The sequence below is a fragment of the Lacerta agilis genome, chromosome 7, assembly GCF_009819535.1.
Source record: "Lacerta agilis isolate rLacAgi1 chromosome 7, rLacAgi1.pri, whole genome shotgun sequence".
Lineage (NCBI taxonomy): Eukaryota > Metazoa > Chordata > Lepidosauria > Squamata > Lacertidae > Lacerta > Lacerta agilis.
This window is the reverse complement of record NC_046318.1, coordinates 53,407,451-53,430,078: the sequence shown is the minus strand read 5'-3', so window position 1 is coordinate 53,430,078 and position 22,628 is coordinate 53,407,451. Positions and strand designations below refer to the sequence as shown.

At 42.3% G+C, this 22,628-nt stretch overlaps 1 protein-coding gene and 1 long non-coding RNA gene across 4 annotated transcripts; one reads left to right on the top strand and one right to left on the bottom strand.

The window, feature by feature from the left end:
- Nucleotides 1-1,100: 1,100 nt before the first annotated feature.
- LOC117050036 lies at nt 1,101-5,222 on the top strand. Its single transcript, XR_004427046.1, has 2 exons — nt 1,101-1,188; nt 4,988-5,222. It is a non-coding gene; the product is annotated as an uncharacterized LOC117050036 (long non-coding RNA).
- On the bottom strand, nt 1,560-22,307 carry ADHFE1 (alcohol dehydrogenase iron containing 1). Of its 3 annotated transcripts, none has more exons than XM_033155326.1 (14): nt 22,195-22,307; nt 19,302-19,339; nt 15,845-15,888; nt 15,384-15,437; nt 14,618-14,772; nt 13,940-14,136; nt 12,285-12,362; nt 10,494-10,599; nt 9,957-10,109; nt 9,203-9,301; nt 5,216-5,294; nt 4,975-5,092; nt 2,962-3,119; nt 1,560-1,793 (listed from the first exon to the last, which is right to left on the bottom strand). In XM_033155326.1, the coding sequence occupies exons 1-14, from the start codon at nt 22,248-22,250 to the stop codon at nt 1,710-1,712; spliced, it is 1,419 nt and encodes a 472-aa protein (XP_033011217.1). In that variant the 5' UTR covers nt 22,251-22,307; the 3' UTR covers nt 1,560-1,709. The 3 variants fall into 3 exon arrangements, with proteins under 3 accessions (XP_033011217.1, XP_033011218.1, XP_033011219.1); XM_033155327.1 differs by having other exon boundaries at nt 4,996-5,092; nt 22,195-22,306; XM_033155328.1 differs by lacking the exon at nt 19,302-19,339 and having other exon boundaries at nt 22,195-22,257.
- Nucleotides 22,308-22,628: the final 321 nt, after the last annotated feature.

The window sequence follows — 22,628 nt, the reverse complement described above, 5'->3', positions numbered from 1 at the left end:
AAATGACTGAAAATCTCCCTTATTTCCCCTGCTTTTGTGCCGAGAGAGAGAGAGAAGCAGCCATGATTTCCAATCTCAGTTTTGTATTGTAGCAGTTCTTTCTCTGAAGAACGAAGATATATACGCAGTGCAGGAGTAAGATTCTAAGCTGTGTCCACAGCAACACCAACTATGTCAGACAATGGCTGGTGCCCTCCGAGGGCCGAGAAGCAAGCGACACAACAATGGAAAGGGGCCAGCCGCACACTGGCGACCCTGACAATCAATCTTTAAGATGTGTTACCCATTTTAGCTGCAGCTGTAAATCAGCATCTGAATGCCAAGTGGTGAACCTAAGGCCTCTGGGACCAACATTCAAGTTTGTGTATCTCATTAAAAGCACAACATTCAGCTCAAAGGTCAGTGAGGTGACTAACAGAGGGTCCTCACTGCTCCATGTGGATGAGACTTTAAAGCAAAACAAGCCCCTTCTCACACAAGGGTAAGACTGGCTGGAAATCTGCTCCACACAGAGTACATTTTTAAGACATTCCTGTGAAAATGTAATGAGTGGATGGGACAGATACATTAGCAAAATTATGTGCACAGATCTATAAAGGTACGGTACACTTATTAGAGAGCTAGAATTGGCTCTTGCAACTTCCTGCTAACATTTAGCCAATGGCAATCAGGTTTGCTGCTGGCCCTCAGTTTTTCATGACTTGTTAGGGATAGTGCATACTGTACATATGTACTTCCACATGTGATCCTGCCTTACGACACTGACTAAGGAAAGATCTATTACCCCAAATTTAAACCTGCATCAAATTGCTACAGCTGTTGTGGCTTTAAGAGCTTTGGGCATTTGTTTCCTGAGGATGTTCAACATAGACAGTTAGAGAGCCCTCATTACATTTCTTGGAGTTTGTGGCAAAGCCCTTCAATCTTGTAGTGTGTATATATGCCCTAACTCATCTCGAGCTGCTGCCTAAATAATTGAGGGGTGTTTTTAGGCAAAAGAAGTGTAGTGGCGGCAGTTGTGTGTGTTTATTAATCACCAACAATTCAATTATGCTTTCTTTTTCCTTCTCTCCTTCGACCTAAGAGCCCATGGAAAAATCTGAGCCGCAATAGCTCTCTGAGAGTGTGTGGACATATATTGACATTGAAATCTGCATGCCTATTAGCTGAGTGATACACCGATCTGGGGTAAGCAGAAAGCATTTCACCTCCTCCCAACCTCTTTTACAAGCAATAAATTGACTTACGGACCCACATCCGGTACTTGGCCATAAAAGAGTCCTTACACAGAATGGGTGGGTAGCAGTCTCATTGAGCCAAGAGTTCAAGGCAGCCATAAAAAACACAAAGCATCCTTTGTATGAAAGGGAGTTCTGAATGTGAATTGGCTGTAGAGGACGGCACTTTCCAAACTTGTAAAGTTTTATTTTTGTATCTATGATATCTGGACCACTTCATGTGACATGCTGGGAAGTGAATTACTGTACAGTTCTTAGGAAGGCAAGGGAGAACCATCAGTGATTAGTTCCAGTGACCAATAAAGGAAGCAGAAATATTTCGGATTGCAAATATATGTAGAAATGAGCATGATTTCTCAAATTTAGAATACGGAGTTACACTCATTCATATGACAGTCATGAGTTGAATTGCATCATGCAAGTTTAGATGCAATTGAAGAAAGCATTCTTTTTTTTAAAAAAAAAGAACATCTAATACAGTTTCATGGAAGCTTCAAAAAGGGCAGATAATTCTTCTTCAGTCTGAGGACGGGGAGATAATTTAGTCACTCTTTCCTTAAAAAAACAAAAACAAAAAATAAATTGAATTATGTAAAGGTTTTGGCAAGCAACAACAGTTGAGTACACACTGATGATTAAGGCTGAAAGTTATTTAAGAACCTAGTAATTTATTGGAGCATATGCCTTGCTGCAGTTTAAAAGATAGGGTGGAGATCCTTTTTCAGTCTGACAGACACATTCCTTCATGGAGAACATGGAGAACAGTGGTGGTCAAGGCCAGAGGCAAAAGTGTGAGAAGCAACAGACTCAAACCTTTATACAGTAGACTGCATTCAAGCCACAAGTAAGTCAGAAGTTTCTACACACACAAACACACTCTTTCATCTTCCATCCAGGCAAGGTATAGGCATTATTATCACAGTCCAAAGACAAATTCCAGCCAGGCAAAAGCACCCAAGGAAAGAATGGAACAGGGCTGTTAATGGGTATGGCTTCATATGGGTATGAAGGGGAAACTGCCGAGAGAGAGTCCTGGAGGCCTGATTTGGTTCACAGGACTGAGCTTCTCCACTCCTGGTTTGAAGCAATTCTATATATGAAATCTTATGCCTCTCCAAGCTAATCTCCAAGCTAATCAGAGACCAGCTTGAGGATCAGCTATAGTTGCAGTGGCACAGCTGGTTTCTGAGGATAAATCTGTTTATCATTAGTGGTTCCTTCTTACAGAATGTACAAAATAATGTGTGGAGAAAAGTCAATATAAAAAGAAGTCTCTGCTTCCTACTACGAATGCTCTGCACAGCATAAAGAAAAATGGATTACAGATTTTATCCAATTGTTACTTGTTTGCTGCCAGAGAAACAAAGTCGAGAAAGGAAAACATTTAGAAGTAAATGTTTTAATCCTCTGAGCCCTTATGGTTGCAGAGTGACTGAGATTGCAAGGATGGAAGGATCAACATCCACCAGTGGTCTGAACATTTCACTGCCCTTTCTACATTTGTCAATATGTTTGAATGTGTGGCTTATAAGTATCAGTTTTGATACCTATACAAATGTATACTGTATGTTTAAGTTAGGACTGATATAAGCATCACTTACTGATATTAATAATAAGGATATTCCATCTGTTATATTCACATCTTAAAAATAAATGATTTTTTTTTAAATTAAAAAGGTAAGAGTTTTATTTTAGGAGAAATGGTCTTTGCCACCTGTCTTACCTGAGGAAGGGTCCCTTTGACTAAGGCAGGGATATCGGCACTAGAATAGCCAAGAGCAGTTAAGCCATCATCAACGTTCAGATCAAATAAGAATTCCCGGAGAGTGTCTGCCAAAACAAGACCCGCATCTTTGGTTTTGGCAGTGCTGATGTCAGCACCTAAAATAAAGAGAGGAACTTTGAGGAAATAAAAAGGGACCCCTCAGCTGTAGTAGTAGCTGAATATACTAAATGCGCACGCACACACAAAGCAGTCATTTCTCTAAAAATGAAATGAAATACAATGAATGAAACTATTTCTCATTTAAAGGAGTTTAAAAATATGATATAGATCTAAACTGGAAGAGAACGGCAACAACAAAAACATGTTAACTGGCTTGAGAAACAATAGTTCTGCCCATTATGCTTTTACTACCATCAGTCTGATAGGTGGCAATAGATCAGTGTTTTTCAACCACTGATCCATGGCACACTAGTGTGCTGCGAGATGTTGCCTGGTGTGCCGTGGGAAAAATTGAAAAATTACTTTATATATAGTCAATATAGGCACAGAGTTAATTTTTTTAACATTTTCTAATGGTGGTGTGCCTCGTGATTTTTTTCATGAAACAAGTGTGCCTTTGCCCAAAAAAGGTTGAAAAACACTGCAATAGATTGTGGAAAACATACAAAGGCTTTGAGTGACCCATGAGAGGTGCAGCCACTCTTAGCATTTTTATCGTGTGTTCACTAAGTATTGCTTAAGGCAGATGCTCTTACAACAACTCTCGCTGTAGCAGCAGGATCCTATGACTGCCCAGACAAGCTGCACTGGAGAGAGGAATCACTTTCCTACCCTGCTGCATGTAGCTGATTAATCTCTGGAGAGGAAAGCCAAATGCACATGCAGACTGAAGTTAGGATTGTGGGCCCCTTTGCTCTCACTAATTCTTCTGATGAACACAAAACACCTATAGGACAGGAATGTCGTTGTAGTTAAATCAGTGGAATCCAGGAAACAGACATTGATGTTTGTGATATCAAAACTGTCCATGCTAACCTTTATGAGTCAGAGGTTGTTTCCAGACAGGTGTTTATTGGAAAACAGGTGCTCCTCATGCAAGTAAATATTTCGGTGTCCACACAACATACCGGTAATTAGAATAAAATTGCCCATATCCCCACACCTCCATTTTATTCAAATTTACCCCATGATTTTTAAAAAATGGCAATGACCCCACTATAGTACTATTCCCTTGTCTGGAGGCACCCTGAGTCAGTGCTTGTTTCTTCTTTTTTAAGGGATAAATCAACAAATTACTTTTTTTTAAATACACAAATCCTGACTTGTTACAGGTAAGCAGCCGTGTTGGTCTGCCATAGTCAAAACAAAATAAAAAATAAAAAATTCATTCCAGTAGCACCTTAGAGACCAACTAAGTTTGTTGTTGGTTTGAGCTTTCGTGTGCATGCACACTTCTTCAGATAAGGGTCTGGTGACTTCTGTTTCAGTGTATCTGAAGAAGTGTGCATGCACACGAAAGCTCATACCAACAACAAACTTAGTTGGTCTCTAAGGTGCTACTGGAAAGAATTTTTTTATTTTTTTATTTTGTTTTGAAATCCTGAATTGTTTTGCTTGTCAGTAAATCTGACACATTAACTGAGTCCAATTCCCAACTGTTGCTGTTTTGTGGGTGAGATTCAATTGTATACCAGCAAATTCAGCTTGTACATTTAAGATGGATTTGGTGCTCTTCTTCACCCAAACCCACTTTAACCTCACCCCAGCTTCTGATCCAGACCTAGGAGCAGCTTGTGCCCATCCACTGGGGGAAATACCACGACATTGGGGAGGGGAGGGGAGGGGATGACATTGGTTCTTTAAAAAACCCTACAAAAGCTCCTCATACCAGTTTGAGAACCCTCAAACAAAATAATGTTGCATGTCGGTTGCATTAGACATAAAAAGGTGCAGATCCTGGAAGGGCTGAATGACATCTTGCCTATCAACCTTGAAAGCATGTACTCTCACATTTTATCAACAGAATCATACCCATTATCTGTGCAGCCTCCAAGTGACGCTCTGGACACATAGGGGCTGTGAAAGTAAACACTGCTGGGGACGTGAGGACAACGGAAAGACCATGCGGCTGCAGGAAAGAAAAGCACAGCATGCATTAATGAGGCAACCTATATTGTTCAAAGTTCAGTGCTGAAAGTAACAGCAATATCATTTTCAGGCAAATTAAATAGCAAGCGCATTAAGTAGTTACCACTAAAGGGTGGTCCACATTATAATCCTTTGCTTTGTAATTCTTCACCAAGCCAGAAATAGGGTAAGACATGCCATGGCTAGAGGAAAAGAAAAACCTTTGTTTTAGTATGAAAAGGTAGGAACATAAATAAACTCTACAAGCAACTAGAAAATACTCTACAGTATTTTGAATATAATTGATTGGAGGAGGAGCAGAGAGTTGCAGGCCACTGAATTATTAAGCCAAAAGGTGGGGTATAAATCTTCTAAATAAATCGGGCCCTCCCTTAAAGAGGGCACGTATTGCTGTGAGACCTGGAAACTGACACCCTGTGTTGTGGGTGGGTTCGATTGGTCAGCCACAACACCCAATTGGAAGGTCCCTCGATGCTGGGTTCAATGTGGCCAATGGGGCACAGTCTAAGTGTATCGAGGAACCTATATATGCCAATGCACGTGTCCTAGAGCTTCCTCTTTCGGTTTGTGCATCGGAACACCTGCCCACCTCTCCCTACTTTTAGGGCTGTTGCGCTTGACCTTGCTATGCCATCATGTGTCGCCTGTTGTTGGGACAGGGGCATGGCAGGAATTTTTCCCACTTGGCTGATTGGCTGTTGCCATTTGGGTTTCGCCTGCCACGTAGCAAACTGTCACAACTTGTAAGGTTGCGGATAGGCTCTGGTTCAGGCGATAGGGATGGGAGAACGCTCTCGCCATCCCTGTGTGAAGTGTATTCCGTTAAAGGAATCCAGGGACTCGATGGTTTGGTCAACCCCTGAGAGGGGGTTGTGCCCGTGCCTGAGAGGGGGACATTTGGGTGGTGGAGATAGCCTGCTCCCGGTTTTCCACTTATCCAGGTGTCCATCCTTGGTTGACCTATGCTGGAACCCTGGGTCAGCGCTACCTGCATGGCAGGGAGCTAGCCGAACCAGAGCCTATGCAACCACTCACTTGCTGTAATCAATAAAGTTGTGGCCTAAATTTTGCCAAAAACCAAACCAAATATTTGAGTCATGTGTGAATTCTTTAAGGGGAGGTTTTTGGGTCTGAAGACGCAAAATAATAAATAAATGGTACATTATTTATTTCAATTAAAGTATATGGTTGGGGATGGGGTCAGACACTTTAACAAAATTAATGATCCTTCCCTCACCAATGCAGCGTAATCAACTCTTTTTCATTAAGCTCTTTTGATTATCTATTAGCATCTGCTGATGTAGTCTTCTGTACTTATGGGCTGGCTTTTTACAGGGATCCTGTGAGTGCTTACGTATGGAAACATTATATGGCAATAGAATCCAACAAAAGTCTAAGATCCTATGCGCACATTCATTGAGGTGCACAGGACCGCAATACCTCAAGGACCGCCTCTTTCAATAAGAACCTACCCAGTGGTAGAAAACATGTTTGCATTCAGAATGTTCCAGGATCAATTCCTAACTCTGAGATCATCTTCTGAATCCCTTCTTTGTGTGCCGCCTCCTTTAGAGGTCCAGAGGGTGGCAACACGAGAATGGGCCTTCTCTGCAGTGGTTCCCCATCTGTGGAAAGCTCTCCCCAGGGAAGTTTGCCTGGCGCCTTCATTATACACCTTTAGACGCCAGGCAAAAATGTTCCTTTTTAACCAGGCCTTTGTTTGATCTGATTTACATCCTATGCCCTTTTAGAATGTGACTTTTGGGGGGGGGCTATTGGGTTGTTGTTTTTATTTTTATTATGTATTTTGTGGTTTTATATCTTGATTTTATTCTGTGAACTGCCCTGAGACCCTCGGGTATAGGGTGGTATATAAATTTTATAATGATGATGATGATAAATACAGCCCTCAAATGTTTCCACATGTAGGCAGGTACTCTTTCCTCACCCTTTCAAAATGCTCACCTTTGAGCACAGAGTTGCCCTGGCTTCCTTTGGAAGGATGGGATATACATTTAATGAATGAATGAATGAATGAATGAATGAATTAGATAGATAGATAGATAGATAGAGCATTATACATTTAAGCATATTTTAAACTGCTAAAGCCCAGTTTTAAGCACTTTTGCTTGACAATGGAAGGGCCACATTGGACACAACACTGTAACTAGCACTGACCATGCCCTCCCCATTGACAATGCATTCACATTTTATTGCATTTAATGGAACAAAAAAGACAACAGTTATGTGAGGGCAATAAAAATTAGCAAGGAAGAATAGCAAGGAGAGACAAGAGGGCCTTTCTAAACGAGCAATGCAAAGAAATAGAGGAAAATAACAGAATGGGAAAAACCAGAGATTTATTCAAGAAAATTGGAGATATGAAAGGAACATTTCGTACAAAGATTACCACAATTAAGGACAAAAGTGGAAAGGACCTAACAGAAGCAGAAGACATCAAGAAGAGGTGGCAAGAATACACAGAGGAATTATACCAGAAAGATATGGAGGTCTCATACACCCCAGGAAATGTGGTTGCTGACCTTGAGCCAGACATCCTGGAGAGTGAAGTCAAATGGGCCTTAGAAAGCCTTGCTAACAACAAGGCCAGTGGAAGTGATGATATTCCAGCTGAACTATTTAAAATTTTAAAAGAGGATGCTGTTAAGGTGCTGCACTCAATATGCCAGCAAGTTTGGAAAACTCAGCAGTGGCCAGAGGATTGGAGATCAGTCTACATTCCAATCCCAAAGAAGGGCAGTGCCAAAGAATGCTCCAACTACCGCACAATTGCACTCATTTCACACGCTAGCAAGGTTATGCTTAAAATTCTACAAGGCAGGCTTAAGCAGTATGTGGACCGAGAACTCCCAGAAGTGCAAGCTGGATTTCGAAGGGGCAGAGGAACCAGAGACCAAATTGCAAACATGCGCTGGATTATGGAGAAAGCCAGAGAGTTCCAGAAAAACATCTACTTCTGCTTCATTGATTATGCAAAAGCATTTGACTGTGTCGACCACAGCAAACTATGGCAAGCTCTTAAAGAAATGGGAGTGCCGGATCACCTCATTTGCCTCCTGAGAAATCTCTATGTGGGACAAGAAGCTACAGTTAGAACTGGATATGGAACAACTGATTGGTTCAAAATTGGGAAAGGAGTACGACAAGGCTGTATATTGTCTCCCTGCTTATTTAACTTATATGCAGAATACATCATGCGAAAGGCTGGACTGGATGAATCCCCAACCGGAATTAAGATTGCCGGAAAAAATATCAACAACCTCAGATATGCTGATGATACTACCTTGATGGCAGAAAGTGAGGAAGAATTGAAGAACCTTTTAATGAGGGTGAAAGAAGAGAGCGCAAAATATGGTCTGAAGCTCAACATCAAAAAAACTAAGATCATGGCCACTGGTCCCATCACCTCCTGGCAAATAGAAGGGGAAGAAATGGAGGCAGTGAGAGATTTCACTTTCTTGGGTTCCATGATCACTGCAGATGGTGACAGCAGTCACGAAATCAGAAGACGCCTGCTTCTTGGAAGAAAAGCAATGACAAACCTAGACAGCATCTTAAAAAGCAAAGACATCACCTTGCCGACAAAGGTCCGTATAGTTAAAGCTATGGTTTTCCCAGTAGTAATGTACGGAAGTGAGAGCTGGACCATAAAGAAGGCTGATCGCCGTAGAATTGATGCTTTTGAATTATGGTGCTGGAGGAGACTCTTGAGAGTCCCGTGGACTGCAAGAAGATCAAACCTATCCATTCTCAAAGAAATCAGCCCTGAGTACTCACTAGAAGGACAGATCCTGAAGTTGAGGCTCCAGTACTTTGGCCACCTCATGAGAAGAGAAGAATCCCTAGAAAAGGCCCTGATGTTGGGAAAGATGGAGGGCACAAGGAGAAGGGGACGACAGAGGATGAGATGGTTGGACAGTGTTCTTGAAGCTACTAACATGAGTTTGGCCAAACTGCGAGAGGCAGTGAAGGATAGGCGTGCCTGGCGTACTCTGGTTCATGGGGTCACGAAGAGTCGGACACGACTGAACGACTGAACAACAACAAATAAAAATTGTTCTCAACTCACCAAAGATGTACCCCAGCATTTCCAAAGCCAATGCCGGCAGAAGCACTTGCCAGGTGCATGTTGGCCCTTGCTTCTTTATCTTCTGGGTCTCTGATGGCTCTGTGTGGAACGCAAGTCTGTTATTCAAAAGGCAAATTGCACTGTAGAAGGCTATGAGGTCAACTGGTTTATTGTGGCATTGGTTTCATAGGCAAAAACCCTACTTGGTTGGGGAAAGGACTTTTGTTCAGTGGTAGAAAACATGTTTGCATGCAGAACGTTCCAGGATCAATTCCTAACACCTATTTCTAAACAACCAGGTATCAGGTGATGGAACAAATGATCTGACCTTGTAAAAAGCAGTTTCTCACATGAAAGACAGTGCTCAAAATCAAGTGTTGTAGGAGAAAACCCCTTTTTCAAAGTCAGTGGAACTCATTAAGTATCTATCAGTAATGATCACAGCATGTGTCAGAAGAGACTTCTAGCACATGATTCCCATTGCATTTGTCTCAAATTAGTTGCTTCGTGCCATGAAGAAGTTTACATCCTTTTTTTTTTAATGACTGGGACCTCAGTTATGCAATTTTGTATGAGATATGTCTGAGTTCCTTAACTAATCTTGACATGCTCTTTCTAAAATTTGCCCTGGGAAGCAAAACCCTGTTATTAGACACAACCCAATTCTCTCTGCCACAATTCTCTACCTCCAAACAATCCATTGCAGGGCTCAGTAAAGAAAATTATAGACACCCTAATAAAATAAAACTCTTACCTCTTTAAATATTTAGCAACGATCCGTAATGCATGGATGGCCCAGATATCACTGATAGGGTTGCTTCCTTGATACGCTGGGCGGTTCATTGGGTTTGAAGGACAAGGACTGCGCTGATTGTAGGGAAGAGCAGTATAGGATTCAAGTGCATGGCTGGCAGGTTGGTGGGGGAATTGGAGGGGGAAACAGAACAATCTGAACTGATGTGGCTTGTCCCATTAGCATTTGCAAATCACTACCATTGAAAAACTAGAAGTGAGTGACTGTTCCTGATTATTCTAACTTGATTCTTATATCCCAAATCCCCAGTTTAAGGTTTGTAGCCTGGCAATGTCCAGAGGGCGAAAAGGACAAGGAAATCAGAGAAAAGCAAACCCCAAGGAATTCAGCTGACAACTGAAACGTTAAGTCAGACTTTCCCCCCCTTCCTCTTAAATGCTTTTAAAAAAAAGTCATTAACATATACCCACACCCAAGAAACATAAAAATGTCTTCAAAATAATAAAAATATCTAAACTACTTGTAATACATACTTACCAAAGCACGTCAAATCCACCATTAGCTGTCACATGTTTGGGCATATGGAGAGTATGCAAAGGGTCAATTAGGCCCAAGAAAGGCTTAATAGCTCTAGAAGCAATGCCTAAACATGAAAATTACATTAAATGGATATATTGAAAAAAGGACTTTCTCAAACTATTTTGAAACAATATTAACATTTATTTTAAAACACTGACCATATGAAGTGTTGTAACTGCCACAGAAACAGGGGGAAAGGGGAGAACTAAACACAGATGGACATACTTCTATTAACAGATTAAAAAGGTAAAGGGACCCCTGACCATTAGGTCCAGTCGTGTCCGACTCTGGGGTTGCGGCGCTCATCTCGCGTTACTGGCCGAGGGAGCTGGTGTACAGCTTCCGGGTCATGTGGGCAGCATAATTAAGCCACTTCTGGTGAACCAGAGCAGCACACGGAAACACCGTTTACCTTCCCACTGGAGCGGTACCTATTTATCTATTTGCACTTTGACGTGCTTTCGAAATGCTAGGTGGGCAGGAGCTGGGACCGAGCAACAGAAACTCACCCCGATGCGGGGATTCGAACTGCCGACCTTCTGATCGGCAAGCCCTAGGCTGAATTCTTATTAAGGGCCTTTGCCCTGTAAAAGCAAACAGTGGTATCTTAAGTAGCTATGCAGATAAGCACACTTTGGCCCCTGCCATTAGCCAAGAGAGCTGGGCCACTGGAAGGTAGCTGTTCCAGAAGAACATTACAGCAAAGGGGTGACCAACCCAGTCCTATGCATTCAGTAGTGTAAGGAGCAGCTTCTGGGAGCTTGCTTCCCCTCTCTCTGCCAGAAAGAATGCTCTGTTCCAGCTGCCAGTAGTCCTGGGACTACAGTGGTACCTCGGGTTACTGACGCTTCAGGTTACAGATGCTTCAGGTTACAGACTCTGCTAAACCAGAAATAGTACCTCAGGTTAAGAATTTGCTTCAGGATGAGAACAGAAATCATGCAGTGGTGGCACAGCGGCAGCAGCGGGAGGCCCCATTAGCTAAAGTGGTACCTCAAGTTAAGAACAGTTTCAGGTTAAGAACGGACCTCCGGAACGAATTAAGTTCTTAACCCGAGGTACCACTGTACTGAGCTGAAGGGAAGCAAGCATACTCTGGTCTCTTACCACCAGCCAGTGTGTGGGTTTGATTTTGGCATTAATGGAATTATTGTCAGCTACCTTGAAGATCCTTTGATTGAAAAGGGAGGTGCAAACAACTGACTGACCTGTGGGGCCTGCCCACCTGTCAATCACACAATGTCATTATGACACCACATGATTGACAGGTGAGTTGTCTTGTCCACCTGTCAAAATTCCTAGCATAGGGTTCCAACTTGGGATGTTGTCATAGCTTCATGTCTGCTGCTTTCTGGAGCAAAGTAGTTTTATCTTCCCTCCCCACCACTGAAGGGGGCGGGAGGCACATGGCTGCAGTCTGCAAGTGACGGTAGGAAGTGACTTCTCTGCTTTGTTGCTTTTGCTTGCATTGCTTGTGTTGCTTCTTCCCTTCCCACCACCACTTGATGGGTTGAGAGAAGCAGGGCTGCTTAGCGGGGTCACACAAGATTTTCTACAAATGTATTGTCATCTCTTGGCCCGCTATGACTTTAGCTGCAGCTTTCCACATCATGTATGTTATAATACGTTAGAAAATACTACTCAACTGGGGGGAAACCTTCTTGGATACTGTAAACTCTGGCGCTGTACCAAGCCATGATATTGAAAAAAAGAACCATGGTAACAGATGCAAACACATACAATTCTTACCAGTTTTTACTTTTAGTTCTTTATAATCAAAAATAGCAACCCCAGTGGTTTCACTTCCAGTCCCAGCAGTTGTAGGAACTTTGGAAAAGAACAAATTAAATTTATTAGTGTGTGCGTGCACACATGCCCAACTTCGTAAATCAACTTAGAAACTTAGTTCCCAAGCAGCAAAATGGGGAGATTTTCATGGAGGGGACAAAAAATAGAGATACTGCTCTTCTCTTAAAATTCTGTCCGATAGCAGTCATTTCCCCTACCCCCTACCCCCGGCCCCAAGGACTGCTGCTAGTTCATCATGCACCGTTCTGAGGAAGGATTCAGGGTGGTGGGAAACTGGTGGAAAGAGCAGTTGTTGTTGTTCAGTTGTTTAGTCGTGTCCGACTCTTCGTGACCCCATAGACCAGACAGAGCACGCCAGGCACTCCTGTCTTCCACTGCCTCTCGCAGTTTGGTCAAACTCATGTTAGTAGCTTAGTACCACTGTGGTAATAAACTGAGTGTGGTGGTGGGAAGGCCATTCCACGATCTGAGGGCCACCACAGAGAAGGCTCTCCTACGCTACCATTGCTGGCATTGGGCAATTAGGGATTCTGCTGGTTTACCGCCCACCTCGCTGCCCTTTATGAAGGCCTCTGTCAGGAAAGAGACAGGGGAAATGTGTCCCTGTTCATTCTCCTTGACCTCTCAGCAGCTTTTGATACCATCAGACTTGGTATCTTTCCATCAGCCTTCCATCAGTTTTGGCTGGTGGCCCAGCTGTGCCCTTATCTGGACAGAGATAACCTAACTTCTGTCATCAATGCTCAGGTGACCTCTAGGTTAGATTACTGCAAAACGTTATATGCCTCTGAAAACGGTTTGGAAACTTCAGCTGGTGCAGAATTTGGCAGCTAGGATGCTTACTGGGACAAGACAGTTTAAATATATTGCATGGATCCTGGCCCAACTGCACTGGCTCAATTCAAAGTGCTGGTTTTAACCTATAAAGCTTTAAGTGGCTCTGGAATGTTTAATACCTCAAGGACCGCCTTCTCCATATGCTTTCTTTACCTTGAAATCATCATCTGAGGCCCTTCTTCTTGTACCCTTCCATGAGAGGTCTGGAGGGTGGCAACATGAGAACTGGACATGTTCTGCATGGCTCCCCATTTGTGGAATGCTCTCCACAGGGAGGCTCGTCTAGCACAAACATTAGGTACCTGGTGAAAATGTTTCTCTATAATCAGGCCTTTGGTTGATTAAACATTCTCTGTTGCTTTTTTAATGATTTTGTGGGAGGAGCGTTATTGGCTTGTTTTTTGCATTATTTCTTTTGTGTTCTCATTTTGTATTTTTATGTTATGATCTTTGGAAGAAGTGGGGTATACACATTTAATAAATAAATAATAATACCACTCTTCACACCACAGAGAGCAGCAGCACTGCCAAGAGGGCAGTGCTATTGTCCCATGTGAATTTATTTAATCTAGGTGATTTATTTACGCTATTACCCTGTTCTTTCTCTAAAGGGCTCAGAGCATCTTATTGTAAGTTCCAACAGAAAGTCTTTCAATTAACAGGGCTAAACCTGCCTTGCAATGAGAACCGAAGAACCAAAACCATCAGACAAGCTCAATCACCTCACATTCATACCCAATCATGCCAACTTTCCTTACCTGCAATCAGTGGCTTGAGAGCAACTTTGACAGGCTTGCCTTTTCCAATGGGAGCATTGACATAATCTAAGAAGTCCGATTCTGGACTGGACGCATAGAGATCAGCAGCTTTGCAAGTGTCTATGACTGAACCTCCTCCTAAGGCAACATAGGAATCAAACTCGCCCTTTTTAGCAAACTTGATGGCATCCATGAAACTTAAAAAGAAAGGAACATTTGGTTCATTTTACCATGCTCTACCCAACAGCTCAAAGAGGGTCATAACGTAGTTAAAACCACAAAAGATCCCAGCATAAACAAACCATCCATTGCACATGCATTAGTGTGCATGCATGAAAACCATTTTTTCTTCTCCTGAACAGCAGTTTTAAGAGCCTCTAATAAAGAGGGCATTGGGAACCCAGTGTACAGGAAAGCTGAAGTAGGGGGAAAGCAATATTTCCACATGTATAGATTTCTATGCGGTGTTGTAAGATTACTTGTGAAATAAAAAATAGGTAAAGTTATTTAAGGTCATGGAACAATGTAAACATCTGTCCTCCATGTTTTAACATCTTGGTTACACAGTTGTAGAAGCCCAGGAGTTGCTAAGTTCTGATCTCAAACTCTCTTTTTTGCAGAAACTTAGATGCAAAGTAGAAAAGGGCAGGTTGCACAAATGTAGGAGAAAAGTAGTACCTCTGGTCTGTTGGCTCCACCCTTACATTGTCGTATATTTGGAAATTTATACCATTTTTTGTCAGAGAATCCAAGACTGCTTGCATGGGAGGGAGATGACAAAGGTTCTTATCGGTCATCACACAGACTTTTTTAACACCCAAATTCTGCAGGTCCTACAGTGAGGAAAAAGTAGTCAAACCCAAAGAAAAGAAAAAGGAAACAAACAAACAAAAAACCCAATCCCAAAGCAAAAGAAACCTTCCAACATAAAATTCTACATATCCTACTAGTTATCTGACTGGTCACTGTGAGTCCGTCCTCCCCCCAATCTTTTCCAGAACATGAGATTGTAATAGACAGTAAATTTGATTTATTTGTGTAAATTTGATTCCTTGGGTGGATTGCTGTCATTTATTTGTAAAATTTATACCCCTACCTTTCCACCAAATGGTGCTCAAGACAGCTTCCCATTCACTGGAAAAGAAGAGTCATTTTTATATGATGGCAATTAATTTAATCTCCATATGAAGATGATTCATTAGAGAGACAACATATAGCCATTAACATTTGCAGTAATGTATCTGCCCACCACCCTTAACTTCTTGGTTGCAATAATGCAGAGGTTGGCCCCTGTCTTAAGCTCCACCTTGTAGATGCAGCAAACTTTAGGATTCAGAAGCATATTTTCTCTAATGTGGCTAAAACGCACAATTATTTATAATGCTATTTTTTAATTAAAAAATCAAATAACAGTCCTAGTGATAATATGTAATTAATAACTTACCATGCCCAGTTCTTTAGTAACTCCTTCTCCATATCGGATACTGGAAACAGCCATCTGTAAAAGCCAAGAAATAATACATTTCAGAAAAGAGGTTGTATGGAGCCTACAAAACTCATATTTTCAAATAACCAATTTGTATTATCTATTCAAGAAATGGTGGGTTTAAAGTGAGCACAATACAGTGGCACCTTGGTTCTTGAACGGCCCAGTTGTCGAACATATCGGCTCCTGAACGCCACAAACCCAGAAGTAAGTGTTCTGGTTTGAGAACGTTTTTTGGAAGCCGAGCGTCCAACGTGGCTTCCGCTTGAGAGCAGGAAGCTCCTGCAGCCAATCGGAAGCCGTGCCTTGGTTTCTAAATGGTTTCGGGAGTCAAATGGACTCCTGGAACGGATTAAGTTCGAGAACCAAGGTACCACTGTATTGTTTCAAATATAGTTGTCAAACTTAATTAAGTTTACCTCAAAAGCATAGTCTGTTTTCCCTGTAGCAGCATGTTCAATACCTGGAAAAGAAATTATACACCAAAGTTAACAAGCCCAGGCACAGCACAGGAAGACACACCTTTGCTTATGTTTTTAAAAAGCTCCTATTAAATGGATACTGTATATATTTTTCTTTTGAATTATGAACACCAAGATGTTAATGTGTCATCTTTGAGATTTTTCTTTTTTAGTGTTCACCATTAAGATTTACTTGCTCTCTTCAAAACCTGACATTACTGACATGAAAACAGTGGCAGCCACATATATAGCACCCACACAGAGGCCTCACTTCACACAAATGGCACCTCCATATGAGCACAGCTTGGCCACGAGCCAGGCACAGCCCCACATGTTCCTGAGGTGATTACATGCAGCCAGCTGCCATGTATAAATCTGTCCTTCATAAACATTTTCAACTGGAATCCATCTGGCAGTTCTGAATTTTTAAAAAGAAGATGACGGCAAGGTGTTTCCAGGTATCAAATCCAATGGCAGAGGAAGGGAGGGGCAGGGGAAGCGCACTGCCCCCAGCACCATCGGGGAGGGGGGTACCATCGCGGCTGCCCCAACACACATCACGCAAGCCCCCACCGCGCCAGGCGCCACACCCCCGCAGGCAGTGCCATGCCCCCCGGGACACACGCCAGCCATGCCCCCGCCTGCTCTCTGCCCCCAGTACCAGAGCATGCAGCTTCGCCACTGATCAGATCATACCAATAATATGCCTTTTGCTTGATCTTAGCAGTTTGGAAGCTGTATTCCTGAACCTTGCAAGTAACATCTGTCCATGTCTCACAAAATTTAATGTTATTTTTTATTATTATTAAAAAGAAACTGAGCTCAAACAAAGGGAGGAAAGATGGGCAAAGGATATTACTACTTCACAAACTGGTGAAATCTGTAAGAAAAAGCAAGTCTCCAGAAAGACAAAATTCTCTGCAATCCAGTTAATGCAGTCTCTCCTCGAAACCTTCCAGCTTGTCCTTGTTATTAAAAGCAGATCATATCTCTTACAAGCTTTGCTTTGTTTTTTGCTAGTAACACCTGTCTGATGAAGGATGCATAGTTTAGAAACTTTCTTCCAGGATTTCAGAGGCCTGCTGGTCCAATAAAAAGTATCATCTCACCTTTGTGAATCTCATTCTGTGGGAGCAGCACAGCCATTGTTGCTGGGAGTTCTTACAATGTCTCTTGCATAGACATTCTAAACTTTCACTTTAATCTTTCAATTTCTGCTCAGAACTATCCTTTCAAATTTCATAGGGGAAAAACAACTACACAGTCACTAGCTTCTTCCACAGTGGGATATGCAAGGAGAGGCAGAGAGACACAGAAAGATGGAGAACCCCCACCACATACAAAAAGTCAAATCTTGCCCTTCTTACCCCAGTCAAAGAACAAACCACTCCTTCTGTCTGGTAGCCGAATTAAATATTTAGTGTTTGAATTCATGGCCAATGAGTGAAGCAATGATAATGAGCCTACAGATACTTTGGGGTGCACTGGAGTGGTGACCCAAATAATTAAACCCATAAATATATTAAAAATCCTTTTTGTGCTCCCTATTCATGCTTAAGTCTGCTACCCTTGGCTACTTTCCCTACCATCTCTCACCAGCCCTGTTCATGGTTGATTTCCCCTAATGTCTGAGTCTGTTGTCGTTTTCGTAATTAATTTGACATCCCGAAGACATGTCCAAGCCACTTACACTATTTTGTTTTGATGGTATGATAGATCTCCTGCTGCTTTATTATTTGGCAGAGCAAAGCTTTCGTTAAAGGCTTTACTGAGCTTGGAAAACTATATTGTTTCCCTTGGACTAGATATACTCATGAAGCATAGAACGTTTCTTTAGGAGGAGTCACAGTAAAGTCACTCCTTTACAATCTCACCGCTGTTGAAGAATGTTTATAATTTTGCACTTTAAAAAATTATAAGCTGCTTTTCTATTAAAATATTCCAAGTGGCATACTTAATGGCAACAAAAACAACAAGGCAACAGAATAGCAACATACATGTAGATTCTTCCATAACCTGCAATGTTTACTTTGTAAATCATGTTCAGTTCTGCTTAATTCCACAGCACAAATCTCAAACAAGTGTTAGTTGATGGGATATGTCCTGTTCATCCTTAGAAAACTCAGAGCAATTCACATACAGCTCCTAATGATCTCCCATTTGTGCACTTATCAAGGCCACACCTCCTTACACTTCGCCATTGCTGTGGGATTGGGTGCTCTGAGACTACTAAATTCTAGCTCATCTAAGACCCAGGTCCCATCTACATTGTACTTTTAAAGCAGTATCATACCCGTTTGAACAATTGTGGCTTCCTCAAAGAATCCTGGGAACTGTAAATTGCTAATGGTGCTCAGAGTTGTTAGGAGGCCCCTATTCCCCTCAGAGAGCTACAATTCCCAGAGTTTCCATGAAAGAGGGATTCTTTGTGGGAAGCCATGGCTGTTTAAAATGATTGGATACTGCATTAAATGTACAGTGCGGGCAGGGGGGACATAAACGGTGTGTGTTGAAGGCAGTGTCCCCCCATGCTGAAGGAACATGTAAGGAGGAGCAGCAGGGCCAATGCGCCAGCCCTGTTCCTGCTGCTGACATGCGCTGCACCCATGTGTTGCAGTCTGCACACTATGTGTGAAGAAGCTCTACACAGGTACACCAGTACACACATGGAGCTTCTCCAGGCAAAGGGAACTCTGGCCCTTTCACATGCTGGCCAAATACAGGTGGGAAAGGGTGATGTGGTGACAACTGCATGGATCATCAGTGGGGGACATGGCTAGCCCATGGGGTCTTGCTAGGTACATCTATATTTGTGCAACAGATTTCCAATGAGAGCAGTATGTGCAATTGAGTAAGGCTACAGTAAGGTAATGGCTTTTTTGTGTGTGCTAATGTAAGCTCAGTATCTGCGGCATTGGACGGGGGGGGGGGGGACAGCGGCAGAGCATATGCCCGTGCTGCCCAGGGCAGGTGCGCTCCCGAGGGGGGTTGGCACGGAGGGTGCCCTCCCAGGCGTGGGATAGCCACCCGGGTGCCTGGGGTCGGCACTTTTGCCCTACCTATAATCTGTTGTTATGAAAATGCAGCAATTCCCGCCCCCCCATGGGGAAGTGGGCACTGGTTTCCTGCTACAAGGGTGTGCAATGAGAGTTTCCTTGAATGGTGAAGAATTTTAAAGGAGATGAGTGCCTGGAACAAGAGATCGTCTCTATCTAACAAGACTCATGAGTTCCTGGAGAAGCTACTCCCCAAAACACTGTGAGCTTCAGAAGCAGCCCCTGACACAGTGTGAGGAGATGCTGTCACTAAACTAGCTTTCTCTTGAGAGGTATTGTTGATCTAGTTTGCGTCCTAATGACTGTTTAGTGGGAACTGGAATAAATGACATAAAGAAACAAAATAACAACAGCCTTACCTTGAGTATATGTGTGGGAATGGGCAGGACACATACATCTAATGAAAGGAAAAAGGTAAAATTATTTGTGTAACAAAGCACTGGAGAAGTAAGGCGTTCATCAGCATCGACTGTGTACACATGGCAGTTCAAAGTGGATGGATGCATCTTGTGTGTGTGTGTTTAACCAAGTGGGAGCATACACTTTTCACACATTTTATCCCGATGTTTCTGAATTTCATTATCTGTGAATAATGCAGTAAGTACAAAAAAGTCCAAGAAAAAATTGCATGTTACCCGATTGTGGATGCATTGAAGCACATTGTGTGGGGTTTCTTTTTAACTGTGTCATGACATTTTGCCGGATGCCATCTAGCATCACACCCCCTATCTCCAGTGCCAAAGCATTCCTTAGTGGGATGCTGGTGCACTTCATATATTTTTTAAACCATTGTTTTGTACAAGTCTGGTATATCAGAAAACTTGCATCTAAAACAAACCCCAGAACTACACAAGTAAACAAATGCCCAAAGGTTTCTGGAACTCAATGAGGGTGTGGAAGTTCTATGGGGAGGGGATAAGACACAGTGTGAGTACATCCCATCCCATCAAGCACAACCCACCAGTGTAAATGGAAAACACAGAGATCAAAACAAAATAGAAAATTCTTTCCAGTAGCACCTTAGAGACCAACTGAGTTTGTTCTTGGTATGAGCTTTCGTGTGCATGCACACTTCTTCAGATACAGAGATCAAAGTTGAATTGAAAGTGCCCATGTGTGGATCGACATGCACAGAAAAATAAGATATGTGCAACCCATGTGTGCATGAGTGCACAGTGTGTGCATCATATAAGTAACTACCGGTAATGTATTAATATAATGAATTTGTTAATATTGCACTGTTTCTCTTGCAAATGTATCCTGCCATCTAGTGTCTCAAAGTGGTGATACTTTTTCTTACTGGAATGCTCACCCGTTAAACCTGTTTACAAATGTTTGTACAAAGCTCCAATATAATTTGAAGAAAACTTAAACCTATACATAGAGCATGCCCATTTAGGAATGTCAACTGTAAAGTAAGATTCTCCACCTCTTGTTATTTCTAAAGCCCATGAATGGAAATGCTTCTTTGTTCAGAACAACATTTCTATTTTACTTCTTGTCTCGTCCAATTAACACAGAATCAATAAATTGTTGTATATATCGTGGATTCCTTCTGAGCACCCTACTCCGAGACTCAGAATAGGTTTCACTGTTATTTTAGTCCTAACCATCATTAGGGTTCATGTGGAATTTATGCCCAAGTAAAATAGTCCTTATGATTTGGTCTGACCGTATACATATTTACTTAAAAACAAGTTCACCTGTGTTCAGCATAAGCTATACTCTAGCAAATATGATAGGGAGTCAGCACTGCAGCCTGATGCTATGCCAGTTTACTCAGTGGAAGGAAGTGTGTATCCTATTGATAGGAGCAAAGGAAGCTATCTCATATCAGGCAACCCTATTTCTGCATCTTGCCCAGACTGCCTACTCTGACTGGCAGAGGCGCTCCATAGTCTCAGGAGATTCCAGGAGACTGAATATGGGGCCATTTTCATGCAAAACATTGTGCTCTATCACTAAGCTATGATCTTTTTTTGCTTTAGTTTTATTCATCTTCAGCAACAACCTTGCTCCATTCAAACATCACTTTGGCTATTCTCTAAATCATGTTTCAGAAAACTAGGAACAGAACAGACTTCCTCTTGCCTTTTCTACTTTGTCTAGGTATTATCTGCTAGATCTCAAAGTTAGGCAAAACTATTTTTAGCACTAACCAGAAATGATTCCAAATCATGATTTTCAAAGCCACTTCATAGTGCATGATGGTTTAGAGGCGAACTATGGTGAACCTGTATGCTGGCTCCCTCGGCCAATAAAGCGAGATGAGTGCGGCAACCCCAGAGTCGTCTGCGACTGGACCTAATGGTCAGGGGTCCCTTTACCGTTATGGTGATAGAAGCCAGGAAAGGGAAGAGGGAACTGGTGTGTGAGAAGGAAGGAATGTGGAGGAGGATGCAGATTTGGGAGCACAAGAGTCCTTATATAAGTAAATTTATTTGGGGACTTTGTAAACAGATACTGTATTTTGAAATTTCAATGTGATTGAATGGGATGAAAAATATTTTTTATTACCTAAAGTCTTTCAGAACATCTCCCAGGAAACATTTTGTTGGGGTCTTAATATGTATGCATTTCCAGTTTGTGGCAGCAATATTCATTTATCATTTTTGTAAGGAAGTGTTTTCTTTTATCTGTCCTGAATCTGCTACCAGTCATTTTCATGGGACAGCCCAAACTTTTGCATTTTTGAGAGAGGAAGTAACACTATCCATTTCCTCCACATTATGCAGAATTTTATATGCTCAAGCTAGTATAATAGAAAATTCCTATTATAAACCTATGGATCTGCTTCCAAGGAAAAGCTCATCAGAAGCAATGGTATGCCCAACTGGCAATAACATATTTTCATAATGAACTCCTACTAGGTCTGTAGTTTTGTTTCGTTTTTCTATCCAAAGCTGCTACAAAGTTTCAGTAAACACCAAAGTCCAATTTGGTCATCTCTAAGTACTCTTTTGAAACAAGCAGATTGGGGGGGGGGGGGGGCACCTCTAGCTTTCAGCTCTCCCTTTCACACTGCAAAAAGGAAAACAGAAATGGCCACGGGGACAACTTCCAAATGTAAGGTGGGGCATGTTTCTTAAAATTCACCCGTTCCAACGGCTTTAGAACCTGCAGATTCCTCAAACCCTCGTTATGCTTTTGTAAGGCTGATTGCAACTTTGAGGGAAGCAAGATGGCTTTATTAGGCGCTGTCACGCTGAGTATCAACAAAGCGAGGAACAGGGGAAGGCGCAAAACACTTACGATGCCCGTTGCAATTGCTTCAGCAAATATCCCACCCTATCGCGTCCTCCTGCCATGGCTGAAACTACTTGGGACCCCGAGGCATGATGGGAAGTTGTGCAAACCTTGGAAGGGGAGAGGCAGGAACGGTCGTTCCCCTCGAAGTACCGTATTTGCTCATTGCAGCCTTTCCCCGAACAGTGTTAAGCTGCCAGCGACGTACTTCGAAGCCTTCAGGATTAATAAAATATTCCAATCGTTGCACTCTTTTCCCTTTGTTAATCTATACTGTCCATCCTATTGGGCAGGATTTAACACTTTCGATCCGATCACCTTTCAAAACTTCATTCCTTAACTTTTTGGGTCTCTAGAAACAAGAAGGGGAGGAGGAACCCTCCCAATGGGTTGCTGCTCTTTGCTAAACGGAAATCTGAAGCTCATTTCCAAGTTTTTAC